We start from the raw sequence: 21456 nt of genomic DNA on the forward strand, positions 1-21456 counted from the left end.
TCACATTAGACTAAGAACCCTACTGCCAAAAGTGAAGCCTGACTTAACCATTCTCCTAAATAAATCAAAACAATCAAGAAAATATAATCCATTTTAAAAGGAATGCTTTAGCAACGAAAATTATGCACCGAAAGGTTACATAAGGGATTTTCAACATTCTTGCTGCACCTTGCTAAGGCAGCCTCTGTAGTGCCAGTTGAAAAGAAGGAAGAGAAGGGCTACATCACCAGAAAAGCACATCACAAGGTCATATAAGCCACCAGCATGACAAGAACCACCTTTGGCATGCACATCATGGAAGCCAGAAAACAAGGTGATCCTTGAAAGGTTGGGAGGAACCAAAAAAGTATCAAAAAAGAATCTGAGATGTTAAGATTCTTGTTCTCTTTCTTGTTGTCTCCTGTAGTCTCGATAGAAAGATTCCACCAGACGTGCCAATTGCTTTGGTTTGTGCCACCATGTGGGCGTAGTAACAATCGCTCGTTCCAACCAATCTTCCCTCTCCACCTCCTTCCTGGTTATACTTTCATAAAACTTGTGCCATTTATACATGGCACGTTTCAACCGCATACTTTTCTTAGCCCCAAAAAGATATTTGATGTAGTCTCTAGCTAGACGTGTCAGTTCCTCACCTCTGATCATGTAAATGTACTGCAAAACCAAGAAATGGCTGAGTTCTTTTGCGGATTGAATATAGAGTACAACAATGCATGTAATGCCTAAATTTGTATCCTTTTCCAGCAAAACATGAACCTAAAATATTATTTCATTTGCAAGTGTTATAGAATACTCCTGATGTTCATGCAGTCAAATAAACACTTAGGAGATGCATGTGGTAAGGCCAGACAGATGCGCACAATCTTCTAATTAAGGTCATTTCTAATCAAGAAAAGGAGGGATAATCGGGTGTAATTAGAAGAGAATAATCTTTAGCATAAAGATATTTTTACTCGATTAAAACACTTGCCTTCAAACTATCAGTATCGGAATCCTATGTCTAAATGGTTCACATTTAGGTCTTACTTAACTGATCAATAGCCTATATACTCATCAGCGCCGTCCTAGAGGAAGTTCTGTTCAATTAGACAGCATAAAGTCACTTCGAGAAGGAAAACTAAATAATGTAGGCAAACAGAATTGTCAAAAACGTAAGCATTTCCTACTTCCCATAATATATCCATAATGACCGTCAAATTGATCTACACCATCATTAAGCATCATTACTTGCATATAATTACTTACATCAAACAAGCTAAAGTAGTGCTCATAAAAATTAAGTTGTGCACCTAGATAACATCTATAAAAAATTTATACAAGGCTTATCTGTTTGGAGATGTTATTATCATTCCTTGTGTAGAAAACTCGTTTTATATTCATAGACCAATCATATAAAGACTACAAATATGAAAGACATTGTAATTTTAGCATTTTTCCTTTTCTGGCAGAATAAGACCTCAAGGCATTGAATAAGATAGCATGGCATATGCAGCTAGATCCACTCAATATAATCTCTAAATCACGTGGCAGCTGATCAAAGTTCAAGCATATATAATCCTTTAAAAGATGACTCCCATAATTAGCTAAACAATCTGCTGCTTTGTTGGAACTGATATCGTGTAATTTAGCTGAATTACGTTACACATCAGACATATGCCAATTAAAATACAGTTGGCATGAAGAAGAGTGTAATGTTAAGAGTTATGGGGAGAGGCAAGAATCTGCAGTTGCTTCACCAAGATCCAAATGATAAGCTTAAAAATTGATCATTAGGTATCTTGTATTGTTTAAATAGTGGTGGGTTCAATAGCCAAGTTAGGTAACAGATAAGTATGCAACTCAAATTCTATTAAAATCCAAGTGTTTATGCAAATGTTTAAACATACTAATCATGCACACAGAGAAGTTTCATGCATTATCTATCACCAGTTTAAATTCTTGGACACTCAATTGGCTTGAGCAACTGAACATACATCAAGAAATTTTGATTTTCAATAGGATCACATGCTCATTTGTTGGCATCAGATAAATATGGAACTTTGATCAGAAGAAAATGGTAGCCAAGGATAAATATTTCAAGAATGAATGCAAAATCTAAATGCTAAAGGCCAACAGGCTTCAAAGGGAATTGTTTGCATTCGTGGTTTTGTTTGTCTTTTGTTGCCCAACATGACAACCCAAGAGGGAGGTCGAATTGAGTTTTTCAAAACTTTTTACAAACTTAAATAATAATTAAGTTAAACTGATTTAAACATAAGTATGCACATCGAAATGATAAATAAATGTTGAAGATAAGAACAAGCACAACAATACAAACAACCGGGTTTTATAATGGTTCGGTGCCAATCTTGCACCTACGTCCACTCTCCAAGACTTCCTCCTTCGGAATTTCACAATAATCTATAAGCAAAATTACAGCTCAGTTGTTTTTCGAGCTCATAACCAAACCCAATTAATATCATCTAGCAATCAACCAAAACCAAGCTGTTTTGCTGGTACAGCTAAACCAGCCCCGAGTTCCAACCCTTTGGAACTCCTAGCTAATTTCCAAGCTCATCAAAACTTAGTTGATTTTTCAAGACAATTGACCACAACCTAGCTTTCACGAAAAAACCAAACCTTACAAGCCAGCTAATTTTTACGATGTCAGCCATACCAAAAACCTCACACGATATTTTCTAATCTCGTGTACAAAAGAAAGAAAGAAAATACATACAATATAACTTCTATAAAGGTTGGATTAATATCGTTGAAGCTCAAGTTGGATTGCACTGAAAATTGGGATCTTGATGAGCAGAATTCAACTCGTTCTTTTTTTTTCTTCCTTGCTCGCTCTTGATCTTATGATGGAATTCAATGATTGGCAGTTGAAGCTCTCTCTATGGATGTTTGGAAGCTCACACTGAAGTAGGCGAAAGCTTTTAATCAAGGTTCGTCATCTTGGTACCTGACCCCGTACCGATGCCGCACTAGTACAATGTCAATACGATACGAAAATTTTTTGACGTATCGAATGTCGGTCGCCATCCATACCGAATACTGGTACCGAATCGGTACGGTACGGTACGCCCGATTTGAACCGGTATGGTGTACCATTCTTTGATGGTCACTTCTTAAATTAATCCTCAAGTTGAAACTCAAAAAATGTTGATAGACTTGTATTCCTTTTCTTTTATCTCATCCACTCACTTTTTTTGATCCTTTCTCTTCTTGTCTTCTTTGAGTATTCCCATGCATTTATATCTTCAACAACTAGTTGAAAGAGGATTCTAGCTGTTAGAGAGGCTAAAATAGCCGTTGAAAGTAAATATGGTCATTCTAGTTTCATAGAAAAACTAGTCGTTACTGTTGTCAGGTGCAGACGGGTCGACTCGAATTCTTCAGGAGTTGACTCGTGAAAGGACTATTTTTTACTGCTTTTTGTTTTCTGTCTATGGCCATTTAGCGGCTGACTTGGGATCTTTAGGGGTCGACTCGTCCACTGCAGAAACTTCCAAAACACTTCAAAAGAAAAACTTCTCCATGCTTCTTTAACCTCTCAAACTCATTGAGCTCCCTATACAACCAATTAATATCATACTTAAATATTTTGTCCTCATCAAAATCAATCCATCGGATCGGTATCTTTAAGAAAAAGGAGCTGAAAGACAACTGAAGGATATCAAATGCTAGAACCAAGTTCATTGTATTTATCTATATAGGAATGAGATAATGAAGGTAAAACTGTAGTATGTCAGTTTGATCCAAAAGAATTTTCGGACTCAATGTGGACCACCTTGGCGACTACAAATAGAGCTGGACAGGGTCTAGAAACGAGATTCGCCATATCAAAAAGTCGAATCGTAGGCTAACCTTCTGAAGACCATAATTTAGTCATACGACATCCGATTGAAATGATCTTTTTTTAATTAAACAATTTTTCGAGACCTACGATGTGATGGCACGTGCTTTTAAGAGGTGGCACCCCTAACAATCGAACCCAAATTTCATCGTTTGGGCCTAAAATGTGCCGATCAAACCAAAAATTTTCTTTTCAAATGAGATTTTGACAGAATGTATCTCTCCATCTAAGAAGAATCATGCAGAGAGATAGAAAGTAGAGTTGATATAGAAGTCGAAATCTATCTTTTGAAAAAATTTAACTTTTTCGAGTTTATTTTTACTAGTAATGTCTATTTTAGGGAAGGATGTCCTACTAGAATTAGAAAGAGGAATCCGACTTGAATTGTGCAGGGACGGACTTTATCAATATAAATAGAGGTTGTGTACCTCATTTTTTTTGACCATTAATGAAAGAAAAGAGGACTTAAACCCTACTTTCGCAATTCTTCCATCTTCCGCTTATTTTCTTTTGAAAAAATCGAGTTGAGCGAGTTGAGAAAAAATTTTCTTCTCCCCAATCGAATCATAGCTTAATTGTTTTAGTAGAGATATCTCAGCAATTCTGCCTGGTTAGACATAATAATTCAAACCTTCTAGCTGATGCAAATCTAATGGGAGTAAGTTAATGAAAGAGAAATGCTAACTAAAATGCAAACAACATTGTATAAAAGTCTCAGGCTATCTGTAATGTTTCACATTCAAGTTATTAGTGTACAAGAAATTGGTTCCTGGACCTTTCACATAGGGGACCTGCATCCAATTTCGTTTTAACTATACTCAAGGAGATGGACTAGGGTATGAGATAATTCAAGCTTCAAAGCAGATTTTTGAGAGTGCAACTAGGGTAGGCAGACAACAGGTTGGTCCGAAACTAGCTCTTGCAAATTTTAAGGCCTAAAGTAATGGAATTTAAAGAAAGATATCAAACACGCTCTAAGCATTACTATGAGATGCGTGAAGGATATTAGTTTTGGGGGTCAAATAGAGAACTATTTTTGGAAGATGTCGGAAATCAAATGGTTGCAGAAAAGACTGGGATTTGGTTAACAATGGCAGATTCCAGACAGATTAAAAATTTGAGATTTTGACCAAGTCAAAATGACTGGGTAATTTAAGAACAACTACTGCACAATCTAATACCAAACTGGCCCCATTTAAGGGTTCAGCTGGATTTGGCTGGTATCAGCAAAATCAATCTTGATTTATGTCAAAAACAAACATAACATTTTGGTCAGATGGAAATTCAACTACTAAAGACACACTAACTGCTAAATTTTTTAGGAAAAAAATTTGCAGCTCTCCATGTTGAGAGAGGAATCCTTCATTGTGGATGACATTCTAGAATTTTGCTAACTCAAATTTGGTGATTAAACCAAAGTCTTGCATTTGAGTGTTAAATTGCAAGGAAAATTAAGATCGGTCATATTTTATGAACCTTACCAGTAAATTAGTGCTTGCACTCCATGAATATCCGGAAACCAAAAGAAGTATTGTTTAGTTTTCATGATGTCACCAACTTTCGAGCACAATTTTTTTTGTAAAAAAATAAGAATAATTTTATTCTACTGTTTTCTTATGCGAAAAATCCAAGTAAAGAAAATCTCATAAATGTTCCATATGTGCAAAAGAAAGATCTTATTTTTCATGAGGCCCCTAAGTCGGATAATTATTGCAGAGTATGTTTTTAGTTTTTTTAGACGCAACCAGAAGCAAGGGATTTCTCAAATTTTACATGAAAATACACGTTCTTTGTCTAGTATTCCTTTCATAACTTAGAAAATAGTGCCCAACATGTTTTTTCTTTTCTAACTTCAATTACTTCACCTTCTAGATTCTTCCTTTTAGTTTTTGATTTAAAATGTATTAGATATTTTTAATATTAAATAGATAGTTCCAGACTGATCTATCTCCAATATATATAGACACATACACGTACATACAATATATAAAAATAATAGTTATGGAATTAGAGAATAATCTTTCTTGATTCCATCTGCCATTTTCTATACCAAGAATACTCCGATTTATCTTAAAAAATACATGACTTACCACATGGACTCACTTTCCTCCTTTTGCAATCAAATTAGTTGCTATGCTGGATGACCCAAAATCAAGGTTAAGACTTAAGACCTTAGCCGAACTCCCAGTCTCTCCAAATAAAGATATATTATGGTACGTTCAATGTCCAAGAGGCCTTGCTGATTAGGTAGATGGATAATATATGCAAGAAACAAGGTGTAATTTATAACATTGTTATGTAAATAAATATGCTAAAATGACAATTACATGCTAATTAAGCAAATAAAACATGAATCCTTTTGTGCATGCCTTTGCTAAGACACATAAGTAAGAAAGATTGGAAGCGTGATCAGACGCAAAACTCAAGAAATAGTAAGGATGCAAGATAAATTTCAAAAATTAATAAAGATAAAAATAATATACTGAAGAAAGTAGCATGAGACCAAATACATATCAATGTAAGGCAAAGTTAATGAAAAGAATGTGATATAATTACCACAAATATAAAGCCAATGGTTGCCAAAACCACTTGGACTATTTCATCAAATATTTCTGCAAAACTTTCATCTTGTGGAGCACCCTCACCATCGCCGTCGCTGCCACTACTGCCGCCGCCACCACCACCTCTGGGAGGATTTCCCTTGTCTCCACCCCCACCAAAATTCCATTCTTGCATCTGCTGCTTCAACATATCTTGCACCGATTTCTCTCGTTTCACACCTTCCATTGCTTTCTTTAGTGAATCCATTGACAAAGCCTGAATTCAATATAAAAGCACATTATATATGCAGATATTCTAGCAAATAGTGTAAAACGCAATTCCCTGACTTAGCACTAGCAAATTAAACCTAATCTTGTGCTTGGATTTTTTTAAAAAAAAGGGGCCCGCAAAAAGCCCTTCGTTGCCCTATCTACACTATGCTGTCCAATAATAATCACAAACAATAAGAAACCCAATGATTTCAAATTGCAAAAATTAGAACTTAACAAGAACCCTAAGAAGAAGAAAGCAAATACAATCCAAACAAACTTCATAAGTTCCATTACATCATCTTGACTCTTCGAGCTTCCCTTCCCACCAAACGCACACACTGGTTCACATCTTTTATACTTCGGTGCACGATAAACCAGCCTCGGATACACCTCTTTTCGCTGGAATTCCACAGGAGCTGAAGCATATAAACAAGATAGAGACAAAGAAGTGTAGCTTCTCCCATTCCTCCCATTGTGACCCAACAAAGGATGTCCTTTGCTAGGGCAGCCAATATTTGTCTGAATGCTGCACATCCTTCAACCAAATCTCAAAATCCACCAGTCTTCAAGAAATCGATCATCAATCTGTCAAAATTATCATCCACAATGCTCAGTTTCTTGAAATCATGGAGACAAACGAAAAGTTGCATAAATGCATGGGGAAAAAATCCTTATTTAGCATGAGAAATAGAAAAAATGGCTTCAAAAATTGGATTTAATTGGACGGCGAGGAGGCAGAAATGGCCGGAGGTGGGAGTTCTCCGGAGAGAGAGAGAGAGAGAGAGAGAAGGAGGGAGTGATCTTACGCGGCGGCGGAACAGGCGTTGCCGCCGGGGGTGCCGGGGACGGAGACGGCGAGAGGAAGGCCGGCTGGAAGAGATAAGAAGTCTGTAGGCTTGGGGATTCGAGAAAGTTTATTTCACGCCTTCAGCCCTAAAGTTTCGTAGGAGTATTGATAATTTTTCTACCGTTGGATTTAGATCTAACGGTGAACGCAATACCGATCGACTCTTATTAATATGTTTTATTACTGATACTTGGACGCGGTGGGGGGAAAAGCGAGCAGTGACTTCGCCCAATCGAATCCAATCATCTACAGTATATATTAAGCCGGAGGAGAGAGAAGATGGGAAGAGTTTGGGTGGTTCTATATACACCCCCCCTATTGCTCAGGACACCCCCCAAAAATTAAAAAAAAATTAAATACTCTCTACACCCCCCCCCCCCCCCCCCCCCCATTTGCTAAGGACACCCCTAAAAAATTAAAAATTCCTAAATTACCCCCCACCCTCCCCACCCCCTCACCTAAATTGCTCTCTACACCCCCCAAACCCCCCCCCCACCCCGCTCTTCCCCTCCAAAACACCTCGCCAACGCCCAAAACCCCCCCGTTCCCCCTTCTCCCTCTCATCGCCGGCATTCTCCCGATCTCCGACCACCTCGCCGGCTTCTCCCGGAACCACCTCGCCGGCTTCTCCCGAAATTTTTTTTTTTCACGGTTCGTGCTCCGTTCGGCACTGGATCGCCGAACAAAAGGCTTCTGTTCGGCTGAACAGTGCCGGACAGAAGCCTTCTGTTCGGCACTGTGCAGCCGAACAGATCTGTTCGGTTGAGGGTTGCCGAACAGAAGGCTTCTGTTCGGCACTGTTCAGCCGAACAGAAGGCTTCTGTTCGGCACTGTTCAGCCGAACAGAAGCCTTTTGTTCGGCGATCCAGTGCCGAACGGAGCACGAACCGTGAAAAAAAAAATTCGAAACAAGGTGGAACACGTACCTTTGCGGCCGATTCTTCGTCCCAAATCACTAGTTGCTTGTCCATGCTTCGAATGGGGCTTAAATCTCCTTCAAAGATCGCCTAAACGATGTAAATGGATCGAGGGGTTTAAGGGGGGTTTGAGGGGTGTTTTTTTTTTTTTCTTTTCAAAACGAAACGGAGGAGGAGGAAGGGGGGTGTATGAGAAAATTTCAAGGGCAATATGGTAATTACACTAAAGGTTAGTTTGGGTATTTTTTTTTTGGTTTTTGGGGGGTGTCCTTAGCAATAGGGGGGTGTATATAGAACCACCCGAAGAGTTTTGTTACAAAAATATATTTTTTTCTCATCTACCCAAAAAAAAGTATTTTCTTGGAATACTTGAGAGATATACTTCCATCTTCCAAGCTTTCCTAATATATATATATAAAAGAGAGAGGCAGATCAACAAATGGTGAGAAAATTAAAAAAAAAAAAAAGTTGTGATATCAACTTAGAAGGGGTAGAGAGAAGAAGGAAAAAGATAGGCACCAAAAGATAAAAAGAAAAAAAAAAAAAGGTGGCATGGTTTTACAGCTATATGGCATCTCTTTATATCTCTCTTTTATTAATTTTTCTCTTCCTCCCTCTCTCTCATGCACCCTCCTCTTAGTTATTTTTTTCTCTCTTTATTTAAAGTTAATGGAGTATTTGTTACAAAGTATTGGCTGCAAAGTAACATCAAGAGATAACTTTTCTTTATTGCTAGGTGTATTTTTTGACCATCAAAGTATTTCTCATTTTATTTGTTTTGTGTGATTTAATTTGATATTTTGGCTTTTAAAATACTATTTCTTATTCTAGTGCATTGCACCCTTCTGAGTAAGAATCATTTGGTAATGGATGTTGGTGGGATGGACTAATAATTTGCAATGCACTGGATTGATTCAACAAAAATGTTAATGATGGACTAATAATTGGCAAATTTTCATATAAGAAGTATCTAATTTAAAGTGTACAAAAACTATGAGAACAAGTGTACATTGATGAATATAGAATATTTTTTATGGGATCTCATGAATCACTCTAGTGTATATGTCTAAAACTATTGTAAGGTGTCTTCTAACAATTTTAGTTGAACACACTACTACTAGATTGGGCCAACTTGGGTATGGGTGGATACACCACTACTAGATTTGGTCCATGGTTCCAAAATCCAAATTAGATACTGGTTTTGGATCCTGGTATGTTTGTCTCCATGTTGACCCTATGGTCAAATTGACTCAGTGGGCACAGAGTCTGGGCCTGGAGATGACAGGTGGCAACCAATACTAATGGCACAAGCATGCCCCTAAAACCCTAAACCCCAATACCCATCCTTTAATTTCCCAACCGCCCCGCCTCAACGGCTCCTATACGACGCTTCCTGTTTTTCCCCCAAACATGGCGGCCGCCCACCTCGTCTCACGCCCGCTCTCCTCCTCCAAACCCCTCGGAAACCCTAATCCCACCGCCCCCCACCTCTTCTCCAAGCCTTCCCTCTCATTCCCGACGCCCTCCCGATGCAAATCCCTAGCTCTGAGGGCGTCCTCCGCCGCCGCCCCGGCCGCCGCGTCGGAGGCCGGGGCCTCGTTCCGCCACTGCTTCTCCAAGTCTGCCGATGGTTACCTCTACTGCGAGGGCGTCCGGGTCCAGGACGCTATGGAGGCTGCCGAGAGGAGCCCCTTCTACCTCTACAGCAAGGACCAGGTCACCCGCAACTTCGAGGCCTACCGGGAGGCCCTTCAGGGGCTGCGCTCAATCGTCGGGTATGCCATCAAGGCCAACAACAACCTCAAGATCCTGGAGCACCTCAGGGGGCTCGGGTGCGGCGCCGTGCTCGTCAGCGGGAACGAGCTCAGGCTTGCCCTCCGTGCCGGCTTTGACCCTACCAGGTGAAACCCCAACCATTCTTTCTCTCTTCTCCGTGAGGTCACTTCAATTCTTTAAGAAAGATTGCAGCTTTTTTATTGGCTTTCTGCTTATGGCATTAAAAGCTTTGATTAATACATGGTGAGCAGTTTTTTTACCTCCCACCCCTCCCCTTGATCTAAAGAGCAATAAAAATTATAGTTTTATGATTTTTGTGGCTGTTTCCATCTAGTGACAACACTTGTTAAAAGATTGTAGTGTCAAATTAGTTTTGGTTGTAGATTTCTTGTACAAAATCCCTTCATGACTGAAAAGAATAAAAACCAGCTCAGAAAAAATACTTAAAAAGGTCTCTCCACCCCGTTCTCCGGAGCCCCCACTAACACCATCACTTCCCGTATCGCCGAGTCAGTATATGTCCCCCCCGAGCCCTACATTTCAGCAGACCGTCAGAATTCCATCAGTTGCTAGAATGACAGCTAGCTCATAATTCCATCAGTTGTTAGAATGACAATTACTCCCTCAGTAATGATGCCAGTTAGTTCTATTCACTTTCTTATTTCTATCCTCACCCCTGGTGGTAATCAATGGTGCTAAGCAGCCCCATGAGTCATACATCTGATTGTCATTACATTGTTATATTGAATGAGATATCTGAGGTTTATTCTTCAAATTTTCTTGAGGCTTACAACCTCAAAATATTCAGGCTGAATCTCTTCTTTCCACCTTTTCCTATTAAAGCAACACTTGTCTTTTTTCTGTTTTGCCTACAATATGTAATGATATGTGGCCCTGTTGGTGAGCTATAAGTGTATCTTTCTTGGTCTAGTACCCCAAATAATAGCATCTAGGTTTGGGTTGTTATAGCTCTATAACTTGCCTAGGTTTTGTTTTACATGACCTTCTTTGCTCACCATGCATGCAATATTTAATGTTTTCAGTTGGTATTTTGAAGGCCAGGTGTATATTTAATGGAAACGGGAAGATCTTGGAGGACCTTGTATTAGCAGCTGAAAAGGGAGTATTTGTTAATGTCGACAGTGAATTTGACTTGGAAAACATTGTGACTGCAGCAAGAGTTGTGGGAAAGAAAGTTCCAGTTTTACTTAGGATAAACCCTGATGTTGATCCGCAGGTATGACGTCGCCATTCAGTTATATCTATTATGATGTATATTGTGTGCTTTCTACATGATGTTCATGTTTATTATATTAATACAATGATGTGCATAAAAAATATAACTGTGGCAATAGTTATCCGGCATTCTGTCATTCATTGGATTGGATTCGGGAGACCATTAGTCTCCATGAATTTGTGCATAACAAGGATGGAATGCTTCCAGAACCTTTTCACAAAAGTTTGCAGTTCAGCCCTCTTCTCCCATGCGGAGTCACAGGCAGCACCTCGGAAAAAAGCACGGACGAGCCACATGCAGGGAAACTTGCACGTGTGGTTCTGGCTTTGACTTTCAATTCACATCTTTCATCCTAGTTTATTTTGATCCTCCATATTGAATTTTTCACTCCAACCCCTTTCCTATCCTTTTGACCTTCTGTTTTTCTTGTGCGGAGCTATAATTTTGTGACCTGTTCTCATTTACTTTAATCTATGTTGTGTACTTAAACTTCCTTTAGTTTTTCCCAATTGAACATAGTTTTCTAGATGCAGACCTTTTAATTTCATTAAATTGGTATGCCCACATCATTTTATTTTATCTTAGTTGTTTATTTAATATGACAGTATTTTATAGTTAAATGGCCTCAAAGCACATGTTTCTAACTCTACTCCAGGCTTTCCTATCCGCGCTGCCTCTGGAGTATGTGTTTAATCAAATCCACAACTATACTCCCAATAGACATGCACTACAGGTCTCTAATGCTTGTTACCATAGTAAACATGTGACAATAATGCAACAGTCTAGAAGCTCATCTCAGGTTCATCTGTAAATCTAACCCTCAACTCTCGTCACCTATGTGTAGCAGATTTTGGATAACAAGAAGATTTTCCTAAGATGTTTTGTTGCCATTGACCGTTCTATGTCCAGAAATTTGCTTAATTTGCATGGTTTTGAGCTTTCCTTAGCTGCTTAATTTGCATGGTGTTTGGATAACAAGAAGATCTTCTTTTGCGGCTTCCTAAATCATCTCCAACTGAAGCTTTCCTCCATTTTCTCAGGGTTTTGCTTCTTATCTTGCCCCTTAACAATATGCTATCTGCAAGTAAGACTAGCTCAGACATCCTCCTGCATGCCACTTCTCATCCATCAACTTATCTATGGCTAATGAAAAATGAAAAAAAAAGGCTTACCACTGACTTCTGGTCAAAGCTGGCCACAAAGCTTACTATCTTACAATATTAAGTTTTTTAGGTACATCCTTTTGGTATGATCTTATACTTTTAATGCCCATTGAATCATCCATCCTTGTACTCTGTTATATGCTTTCCTGAAATCATGTGCTAGTGCTTGTTTATTAATGAAAAAAAGTCTCTTGTGATATTCTTTATGCTGGAATCTAGGGCTGGTACAGAAAAAACAATACCAAGAAAACTTGGTGAATTGAGTAAATCACAACTTGACAGTTAATGGATTTAGCGAGATTACTTTCAAAGAAGGGCCAATTCAGTTGGAGGACTGGAACCAATATCAGAACTTAAGATAATCAAATTTATAAAAATATTACTTTTTATTTATCACTGTAACAAGTGTTGGCCCAGCTTGTTTTTCTTTAACTTGTGTTGGAAGCGTACATTTGTTTGTGATTCATGCAGAAGTCTATGACTAAACACTTAAATTTGTCTATTCTTACTATTTATTGTAGGTTCATCCTTATGTTGCCACTGGAAACAAGACTTCAAAATTTGGTATTCGCAATGAGAAATTACAGTGGTTTCTAGATGCTATCAAGTCATACTCAAATGAAATCAAGCTTGTTGGAGCCCACTGTCATTTGGGATCGACCATCACAAAGGTAGCTATTTCTACTTTGCTGAATTTTCTGGCATGTTCTTTTTTCCTCATTTTGATCAACGTCTAAATGGATTGAAAGCCCAAAAGAACTTCAAAGTTTGTTTTCCAAAATTGGTTGCTAAAGGGTACTCTGGATGAAAAGGTTAACTTGACAATCAAACCTACTTCTTTATTCCCCCGTAGCAATTAATATTTTCTATAGGTTTTGCATAATGGTAATAATAGGCATTACTAGTATGGAGGAGGAGTTGTATATGTCTTAAGTTTATGTTTCATGTTACACTTGTACACATTTATCTTGATTCATCATTATTCTCTTTGATTGCCTTATGATATCGAGTATGCATATGCATTGACACAAAGGAAAGGATAGGTTTATTGCATTAGATTCTGAAAACATGAACGACTATCATTTGCAATATGTGGAGCACCTAGACTACTCTAGTTTAGTGCTCCTTTTAGTAGGATAAGACCTATATCCTGCTTTAATGTTCGAAAATCTTTGTTGCAGCATTGTAACGGAAGAAATAAATAAAAGAGACAAGAAAAGATTATTAAGTAGCTTTTGCTAAAATTTATTTCACTTAATAGATAGATCATAGATGAATACTTATAACAGACTCGTTTGTTAAACCATTATGGTACCTTCCTTGATAGCCAAGAATAAGGTGGCCAATGTAGGTAAGTTGCATTCTGAAGGAATATTTTTAGCTTAGAGAACACGTGATATTAATAGAAATTCAGATCCCTAGGGATTCCCACTTAAAAAGACACCCAGACCATTGTAATATAGATTATATATAGGATTCCATTGGCACTCATTAAATTGAAACTTTTAATGCTCAGAATAATATACATTCCATTTAGGATTCCATTAACATATAACTAAGTTGGAACTTTTTTATGCTATTCCTTGTCTGGATAAGACTTTTAAGAGAAACACACTCTAATATAAGTATTCTAAACGATTTACAACATGAAGGAGATTGCAGCATTTTGTGACGAAATTTTTCCTTTTGAACTTGTCAGAATGACTAGGCTTATATCTTTTCTTAAAAGTTATGATTAAAGCTTTTCATCATGCAAGATCTATATTGCCATCCTTTCATTTCTACAATTTCTTAATTTTGTCCATAAATTTTTAGTGGTACTATTCACATTGATCTCTCACGGAGAAAAGATTACTATAGATTCTAGAGTATGCAATGTAAAATGATTTTCCATTTCCCACCAATATGAGGTGCCACAAGGTGATGCTGGCTGTGTGCTGGAAGACTAGGAGTTGGACAAAACCTGCATGTACTTACTATGGATATATTTACCTCTCATGCCTTTGTTTTCCAGTGACTCAATTTGTAGTCTATATTTTCATGCCACTGGATGGTTAAGTGCTACGTTGTCATTGTATTATTTCTTTTCTGTGTAAGCAACTTCTAGAATGAAGCCAATCCGACAAACTCCCTCCTAGGAGATGTTATTCAGCAGCAAAACATATGAATCACCAATATAGTTTATTTTATGGTCATTAAATATAGTTTTTATAGATATCACTGCTCTGATTGGACTCGTTTATCTAATTTTTGATTCTATAACGAATTAACAAGCACCAATTGGAGACTGTGGACCCAGATTTTGTCATGTAAACTATTCTACTAAATACTAGACTACGATGCATCAATTGTCTTTGGAGTATTTGTCCCTTAACTTATTTCTCTTTGTAATAAGTTGTTCTTATGGATATATCTGGTATATTTAAGGTTCATTTTGGTAAATTAACTTAATATCTATATGAACTTTATAGACGTCTCTTGCATGCCTAGGCTGTATTTGATTTCTTTCTTTATTGAAGTTTCATTTATTAGAGAACCACCCTTGTGCTCTTTTATTTTGTTCCTCGGAACATTCATTAGCTGAAATTGCATATTATCTAAAACCTGTTTTACTTGACAACAACCAAATGTATCTTTAGCAATTGCGACACATCACAATCAGCAAGAGCTTAGACCATTGCAAACTAGCAAGTTATTTTCTCATAGACAAATGACCAAGAACGTGTGTGAAGATTAACTTGTATGTGCAGCATGGAATCCTGATCATGTAACTATAAGGTGCTATCCTTGTTTTGGTAGGTAGACATATTCAGAGATGCTGCAGCTATGATGGTGAATTACATTGATCAAATTCGCACGCAAGGTTTTGAACTAGAATATCTGAACATTGGAGGTGGTTTGGGAATAGATTACTATCATACTGGTGCGGTCCTTCCAACACCCATGGATCTCATCAATACTGTAAGCTTAACATGTGTGCTAATTTCTTTTTACATTCTTTGCTGGCAATAGTATATTTAACTATTTGTGATCGACGTCATGGTCAGCAAGTGCTTATGTGCACAGGTGGTTTTAAAAAATTCAATCATGCATTTCCTGGCATGATTCTTGGCATCACATGCTTGCTTGTAGACTGACCCATGCATGCATTCATGCACTCTGAACCATGTTTCTCCAATCATTTCTTTGTAGTTTACTAACTTGGCATGCACATATAGGTACGTGAGTTGGTCCTTTCTCGAGATCTGACTCTCATTATTGAACCTGGAAGATCACTTATTGCCAATACTTGCTGCTTGGTTAATCGGGTGACTGGTGTTAAAACAAATGGTACCAAAAATTTTATAGTGATTGACGGCAGCATGGCAGAGCTCATCCGGCCTAGTCTCTATGGAGCATATCAGGTACATTGTGCATGTTATCTAACCACAATGACTGGCAGTGTGCTTATTATATGCCTATTAGATCACAAAGTGAGTTACAGCAGGGTATTTGTAATTAAATAGTTCACAACACAATCTGCTTACTTCTGAAGAATACTTGTATTCAATTCGAAAAATTTATGTTATGTTCCTGCTAAAGATTGATTGCATACTGTTCTGGGAGAATTAATGGATGATATCTGTTCTTAGTCTTTAAACTTTATTTTGGAAGTAGTGTTCATGTATAATCTGGACTTTTTTATATATTTACTCTCCTTTTTTCACGTGAAATTATTGTGGAATGTGCATAAAATTCATAGAAAAATGGAAAACGCATGATGATCATTTCTTATCTGACAAACTTTGCGTGTATTTGTATTAAATGTGCACCTGTCATTGAGAAACTTTTAGATGTTGGTATATACTAAGGGAGGAATGTTTCTAGTCTTATCTGACAAACTTTGCGTGTATTTGTATTAAATGTGCACCTATCATTGAGAAACTTTTAGATGTTGGTATATACTAAGGGAGGAATGTTTCTAGTCTCCGCCCTATTTTTACATACCTTTGAACCTTGTTAATCTTCATAACATAGCATAAGAATATCTTGTTTTTGACTTTGTCTGCTACATTATATAATTATTGAACAACCCATTTATCTAGACTGTCCCTTGAAACTTTTGTCAGATTTATTGGACATACAGTCTCAGACCAAGTCAGACCTTATCAAAATTCTTCATTTATTTCTAAATGCTGAAGGACCTCCACTCTCCAACTTTTATTTATTGGAAAGGCACATACTTTTTGAACAGGGAAAACAACATTTACCTTTTACCTAGCTTTATTGTACAGGACACGTCATACTTGTTTAGTTGGAAACCTTTTAACTTGCATCTTTATATAATAAAAAGAATAATTTACATGGATTTCTTCTTATGGCTTTCTTCAATAAGCTAGTATTCCATATATAAATCTTGTTTATTTTTTCACTCTGTTTACTTGCACATTACCATGCCGGTTTACCATTCATTGCTAATTATGTGATCCGCTCAATTTATACTTTCCTATATGAATGATAAGTTTTTTGGCACTGTATCATCTTACATTTGCAGAAAACAAAACAAGCAATCTGCAATACTATTGCAAATGCTCTTTTCACGGTTGATAATATGTCTTTCTGATTGTGTTGCAGCACATAGAGCTGGTCTCTCCTCCCCTTCGGGATACAGAAGTTTCGACCTTTGATGTGGTTGGACCTGTGTGCGAGTCTGCTGACTTCTTAGGGAAGGATAGAGAGCTTCCAACACCGGCCAAGGTTATTTCTCTTCTGATATTGTCGATTCCTTGTACCAGTCAAGTCTTTTCTGCATTACTAAATGGAGGTTAATGCACTTTCAGGGAGCTGGCTTGGTTATTCATGATGCTGGTGCATATTGCATGAGCATGGCTTCAACATATAATCTTAAAATGCGCCCCCCTGAATATTGGGTAGGAAATTTGCTTAGCTCAAAAGTAGTTTTTTAATCCCTTCTCTTAGGACATGCGCATTTCATCAATTATTGGAATATCTAAGACTTATTATTTTGCTCACTTTGTAGGTTGACAATGGATCAGTGGTGAAAATTAGGCATGGGGAGACTTTTGAGGACTTCATGAAGTTTTTTGATGGTCTCTAATTCTTAAGCCACGGTCATTTTGTTTAAGTGAACTGTAAGGCTGCTCTTGTAATTTGCATATGCGTGCAATGCATTGGAATTTTGTGATATGCGTTCTTCTGACAGAGTTTGTATCAGTGTCTGCTCAGTATCTGTGCTTGATTATTGCAAACAGCAAAGAAGGTAAGCAAGATCAATGGAAGAATAAATGAATGTATGCTCTACAATCTATTGTAGATACAGTAACATGTGCCGTGGTAATAGCTGAGTCCTGAATTTCATGCATTGACTTCCATGACTTGACAGTTAAAAAGGTAAAAAAGATCAGGTAATTGTTTTCAAGTGCTCGAACCATTTACACCTGGAGAGAGTAAATCATGTTAATTGGGTTGTGCTGTTGAGATTCTACATTAAGGATGATAATTGCGTTTGAAAGGCATTTCCTTGGAACAAGTTCATTAGTTGCTGAAGATCATGGAATCTCTAGCCTTTTTTTTTCCTAAGTACTTATTTATTAACTATGTTGTAATGTCTAATGACTTGTAAAATACACCATAGAAGTGGATCAGTGGCTTTGAGGCAGAACAGAAGTTTATAGGAAGATGTGGTCTTGTTTTTTTATTTTAGTATTTTTTTCTGGCCCAGCATTGGAGGTTTTTGTGTTAATGGAGTGCTGCTCTATGGCTTTCAATTGGGAATATGTGATCTACATAGATATCCATTTAGTTTGATTGGGCTCGATCGAAGTCTATAAAGTAATGCTACCGTGCTGTATTTGTATCTCTCTGTTGCTGCTGTCCTAATCAGGGAAGAAATTATCAAGTGAATTCAAAGCATGGTGCAAATGGCCAACTTGTTTTCCAGTGTTATTTGATAACTTTGGATAAGAATGATGAACCACTGCATATCGAAACCTTGTCTTCTAGCATTATTTGATAACCTTTGATAGAATGATGAACCTTTGGATTGTTTTACAAGCCAGCTTCAGTCTTGTCCATTTCATGGTCGGTGCTCTCCATTGATTCATAAAATGTTGGTTTCCATGATGAGGTAATGGCTCTGGATTGTTATCTTCTGGCTATAGTGAATGAACTTGTCCCTAGAGTTGGAAAATAACGTGTCGTATTTAATTAGATATTATAAATGGTAAGTAGTTCTCAAATAATCATCAGTTATTATTATTATCATCATTTACTGAGACTTGAGTGCTAACCTCAAAAGCCCCTGCATGTCTCCATTTTTCACAATTATGTTGCAAGTTTGTGATATAAATGAAACTAGATTCCAGGAGCGAGCTCGCAAGGCTAGATGGTATTAGTACTCCTTTCTGGTAGGTGCTGCTCCAACCAAAAATATATAAATGAAACAAACAAGATGTGGTTTTGTTAAGTTGATCAGCCCAAGTTTGCATTGCAAGCACTTACATATATATTTGATCTTGGAATGCAAAGCAACGTCCACCACTCTGCCGTCCAGTCCAGAAGAGTTGCATGGGAGATTCCTTTTTCATTTTCAAAAATTAATTATATTTCATTTTGCTTTAGAATGTTCTCGGCTATTTCTCCATCAATAAGAAATGATGCTTGGGCATTCCCTGGTCATAGCTAATTCCGACTTTATATACCAAATTATATATCTGGAGTTTTCATTTTTTATTATATATTTCATGCTAATTATTTTTATTCTATTGATATATTTGTTATAATTTATTTTTTGATTTTTAATTTTTCTAACAGGCTCGTGGTAGCTAGCTATCTCTATATGTTACTTTCCTTGTTTCGCGGTTTAATTTGGGGTGGTGTTGCTTAACTATTTAACCTATTTAACTTGATTCAATTTACTCGGACTAGATTATTCGTTTAATAAAATGATCAGGTCCGATTCTAGTTTTTTGATATGCTTAATAAATTGATTGGATTTGGGTTATAAAATTTTTGATTTATCATGCATTCGACCTAACTAACTCGTATCTATTATGGCTTGACCAGATTGCCACCCTTAGGTTTAATGCTCTTGACTTTGATGGATTGCCTCCAGCTCTGCTTCGCGGGAGAAGTGGCTCCAGGTTTCCCAATTCCTTGTCCTAAAAGCCGCTGCCGCCGCCGGTTTTTCGTGGTCTCCTGTGGTGGGGGCGGGTGCTCCTTTGCAAGTGGTCACTGGCAGCACTTGTAAAATAATAGCAACCACTAGCCAATCTACCCCAGTTTTTTTTCTTGAGAAAATTATATGGACACCTCTCCAGCTAGATCCTGTCCAAATGACATCCAACAACTTTAAAAAGTTCTAAATGGATTCTTCCAGCTTCCAAACTATCCCAAATTGGTTCTGATCATCTCCACTGACAAAATGGTGTCATGTGACCGTTACATAGCAGCATAAAATTATATTATGACCAAAATATCTTTTGTATCAGTTGTTTGTGAGCTAAAGTCTTAGCATAGATATCAAAGAACTCTTAGCATATGACCTATGGCTAAGAATCATATACTGTGCAGATCTCAAAGCACTCCGAACATCTTCATTCATCTGCTTGCATAGATCTCAAAGCACATATGGTACATAGCCCATAGTTAAGGACCACCCATGCACAAATATCGAAGCACACCAAATATATTCATTCATGTACCTGTAAGATCTCAAAAGCATCTTTAATATATGGCCTATAGTGAAGGATAATATAGAATCTCTTCATTCGTTCATTCATCTGCATAGATCTTAAAGCACCCTCAGTATATGACCCAAAGTTAAGGATCATCCCTTGTACAAATCTTAAAGCACATCGAAACCATTTATTCATCCCCTTGCATAGATCTCAAAACACACTTAGTATATGACCCATTATTAAGAATCATCCATCGCAAAAGATTTCAAAGCACTCCTAATACTTGCATTTCATCTACCTATAAAGATATCAAAAGCATCCTTTGTTTATGACCTATAGTGAAGGATCACTCATTGCACAAATCTCAAAGTACTCCGAACCTTTTAATACATTCACCTCCATGTATTTCAAAGCACCCTTAATGCATGATCTATAATTAAGAATCACCTACCGCATAAATCTCAAAGCACACCGAAATCCTTCATTCATCCGCTTGCACAGATCTCAGAGCATATTAGTACGTGGCTTATAGTCGAGGATCACCCATCGCACATATTTTAAAACTCGCCAAACTCCTTCATTCATCTATCTCCACCGACCTCAAAGCACTTTAAGGATCATCCATCGCACAGATCTGAAAGCACCCCAAATCTTTTTATTTATTCGGAAAAGATGAGAGTATTTAGGTAATATGTGATGGTAGACTGACACCATGGATCTGGAGCCGGAGGTTCAGTTGGGAAATTCGAAAGATCCATTCAAAATATTTTTAAGTCGAGTTGTTATCTCTGAAGCAGACGCTAAGTTGAGGGGTGCCCTATAATTTTGTTTGTTTTCTTTAAACCGAAAGAACTAACTAAACCCCGCGTCTTAAGGTCTAGTGCCTTTTGCGACACCCTTGACTCGTCCCAGAATCCCAGGGCAGGAGCAGTGAAATTAAAGAGTAATCCTACGCGTCCCAATCATTGTACCAAAGACGCTCCATGCTACATGGCACAAGATTATTGGTTCATTTTGGGTGGCACAAGAATGGCTGGGTTGTGGTATAGAAGAACATCAACCGTTCATTTGATAACAAAGTTGGGTCCCAAATATTCTCTTACATTAAAGGGTACAAAACCCAAATTCGTAGCAAAGTTGTTGGCTTTCCCATCAAAACGACCAAACGAAAAGATCTGCCGTCCAT

General features: G+C 37.6%; 2 protein-coding genes across 2 annotated transcripts; one reads left to right on the forward strand and one right to left on the reverse strand.

Moving 5' to 3' along the window:
• Positions 1–91: 91 nt before the first annotated feature.
• LOC103708574 (uncharacterized) lies at positions 92–7597 on the reverse strand. The gene is made up of 4 exons (XM_008793569.5): positions 7458–7597; positions 6946–7236; positions 6395–6655; positions 92–651 (listed from the first exon to the last, which is right to left on the reverse strand). The coding sequence occupies exons 2-4, from the start codon at positions 7183–7185 to the stop codon at positions 370–372; spliced, it is 783 nt and encodes a 260-aa protein (XP_008791791.1). The 5' UTR covers positions 7186–7236; positions 7458–7597; the 3' UTR covers positions 92–369.
• A 2140-nt stretch (positions 7598–9737) lies between these two features.
• LOC103708575 (putative diaminopimelate decarboxylase, chloroplastic) lies at positions 9738–18294 on the forward strand. The gene is made up of 8 exons (XM_008793570.5): positions 9738–10316; positions 11254–11428; positions 13113–13262; positions 15391–15552; positions 15810–15995; positions 17206–17328; positions 17412–17501; positions 17612–18294. The coding sequence occupies exons 1-8, from the start codon at positions 9826–9828 to the stop codon at positions 17687–17689; spliced, it is 1455 nt and encodes a 484-aa protein (XP_008791792.3). The 5' UTR covers positions 9738–9825; the 3' UTR covers positions 17690–18294.
• Positions 18295–21456: the final 3162 nt, after the last annotated feature.

This window comes from Phoenix dactylifera, chromosome 13, assembly GCF_051530095.1.
Source record: "Phoenix dactylifera cultivar Ajwa chromosome 13, Ajwa_hap1_PhDact_Kaust_v1.1, whole genome shotgun sequence".
Taxonomy (NCBI): Eukaryota; Viridiplantae; Streptophyta; class Magnoliopsida; order Arecales; family Arecaceae; genus Phoenix; species Phoenix dactylifera.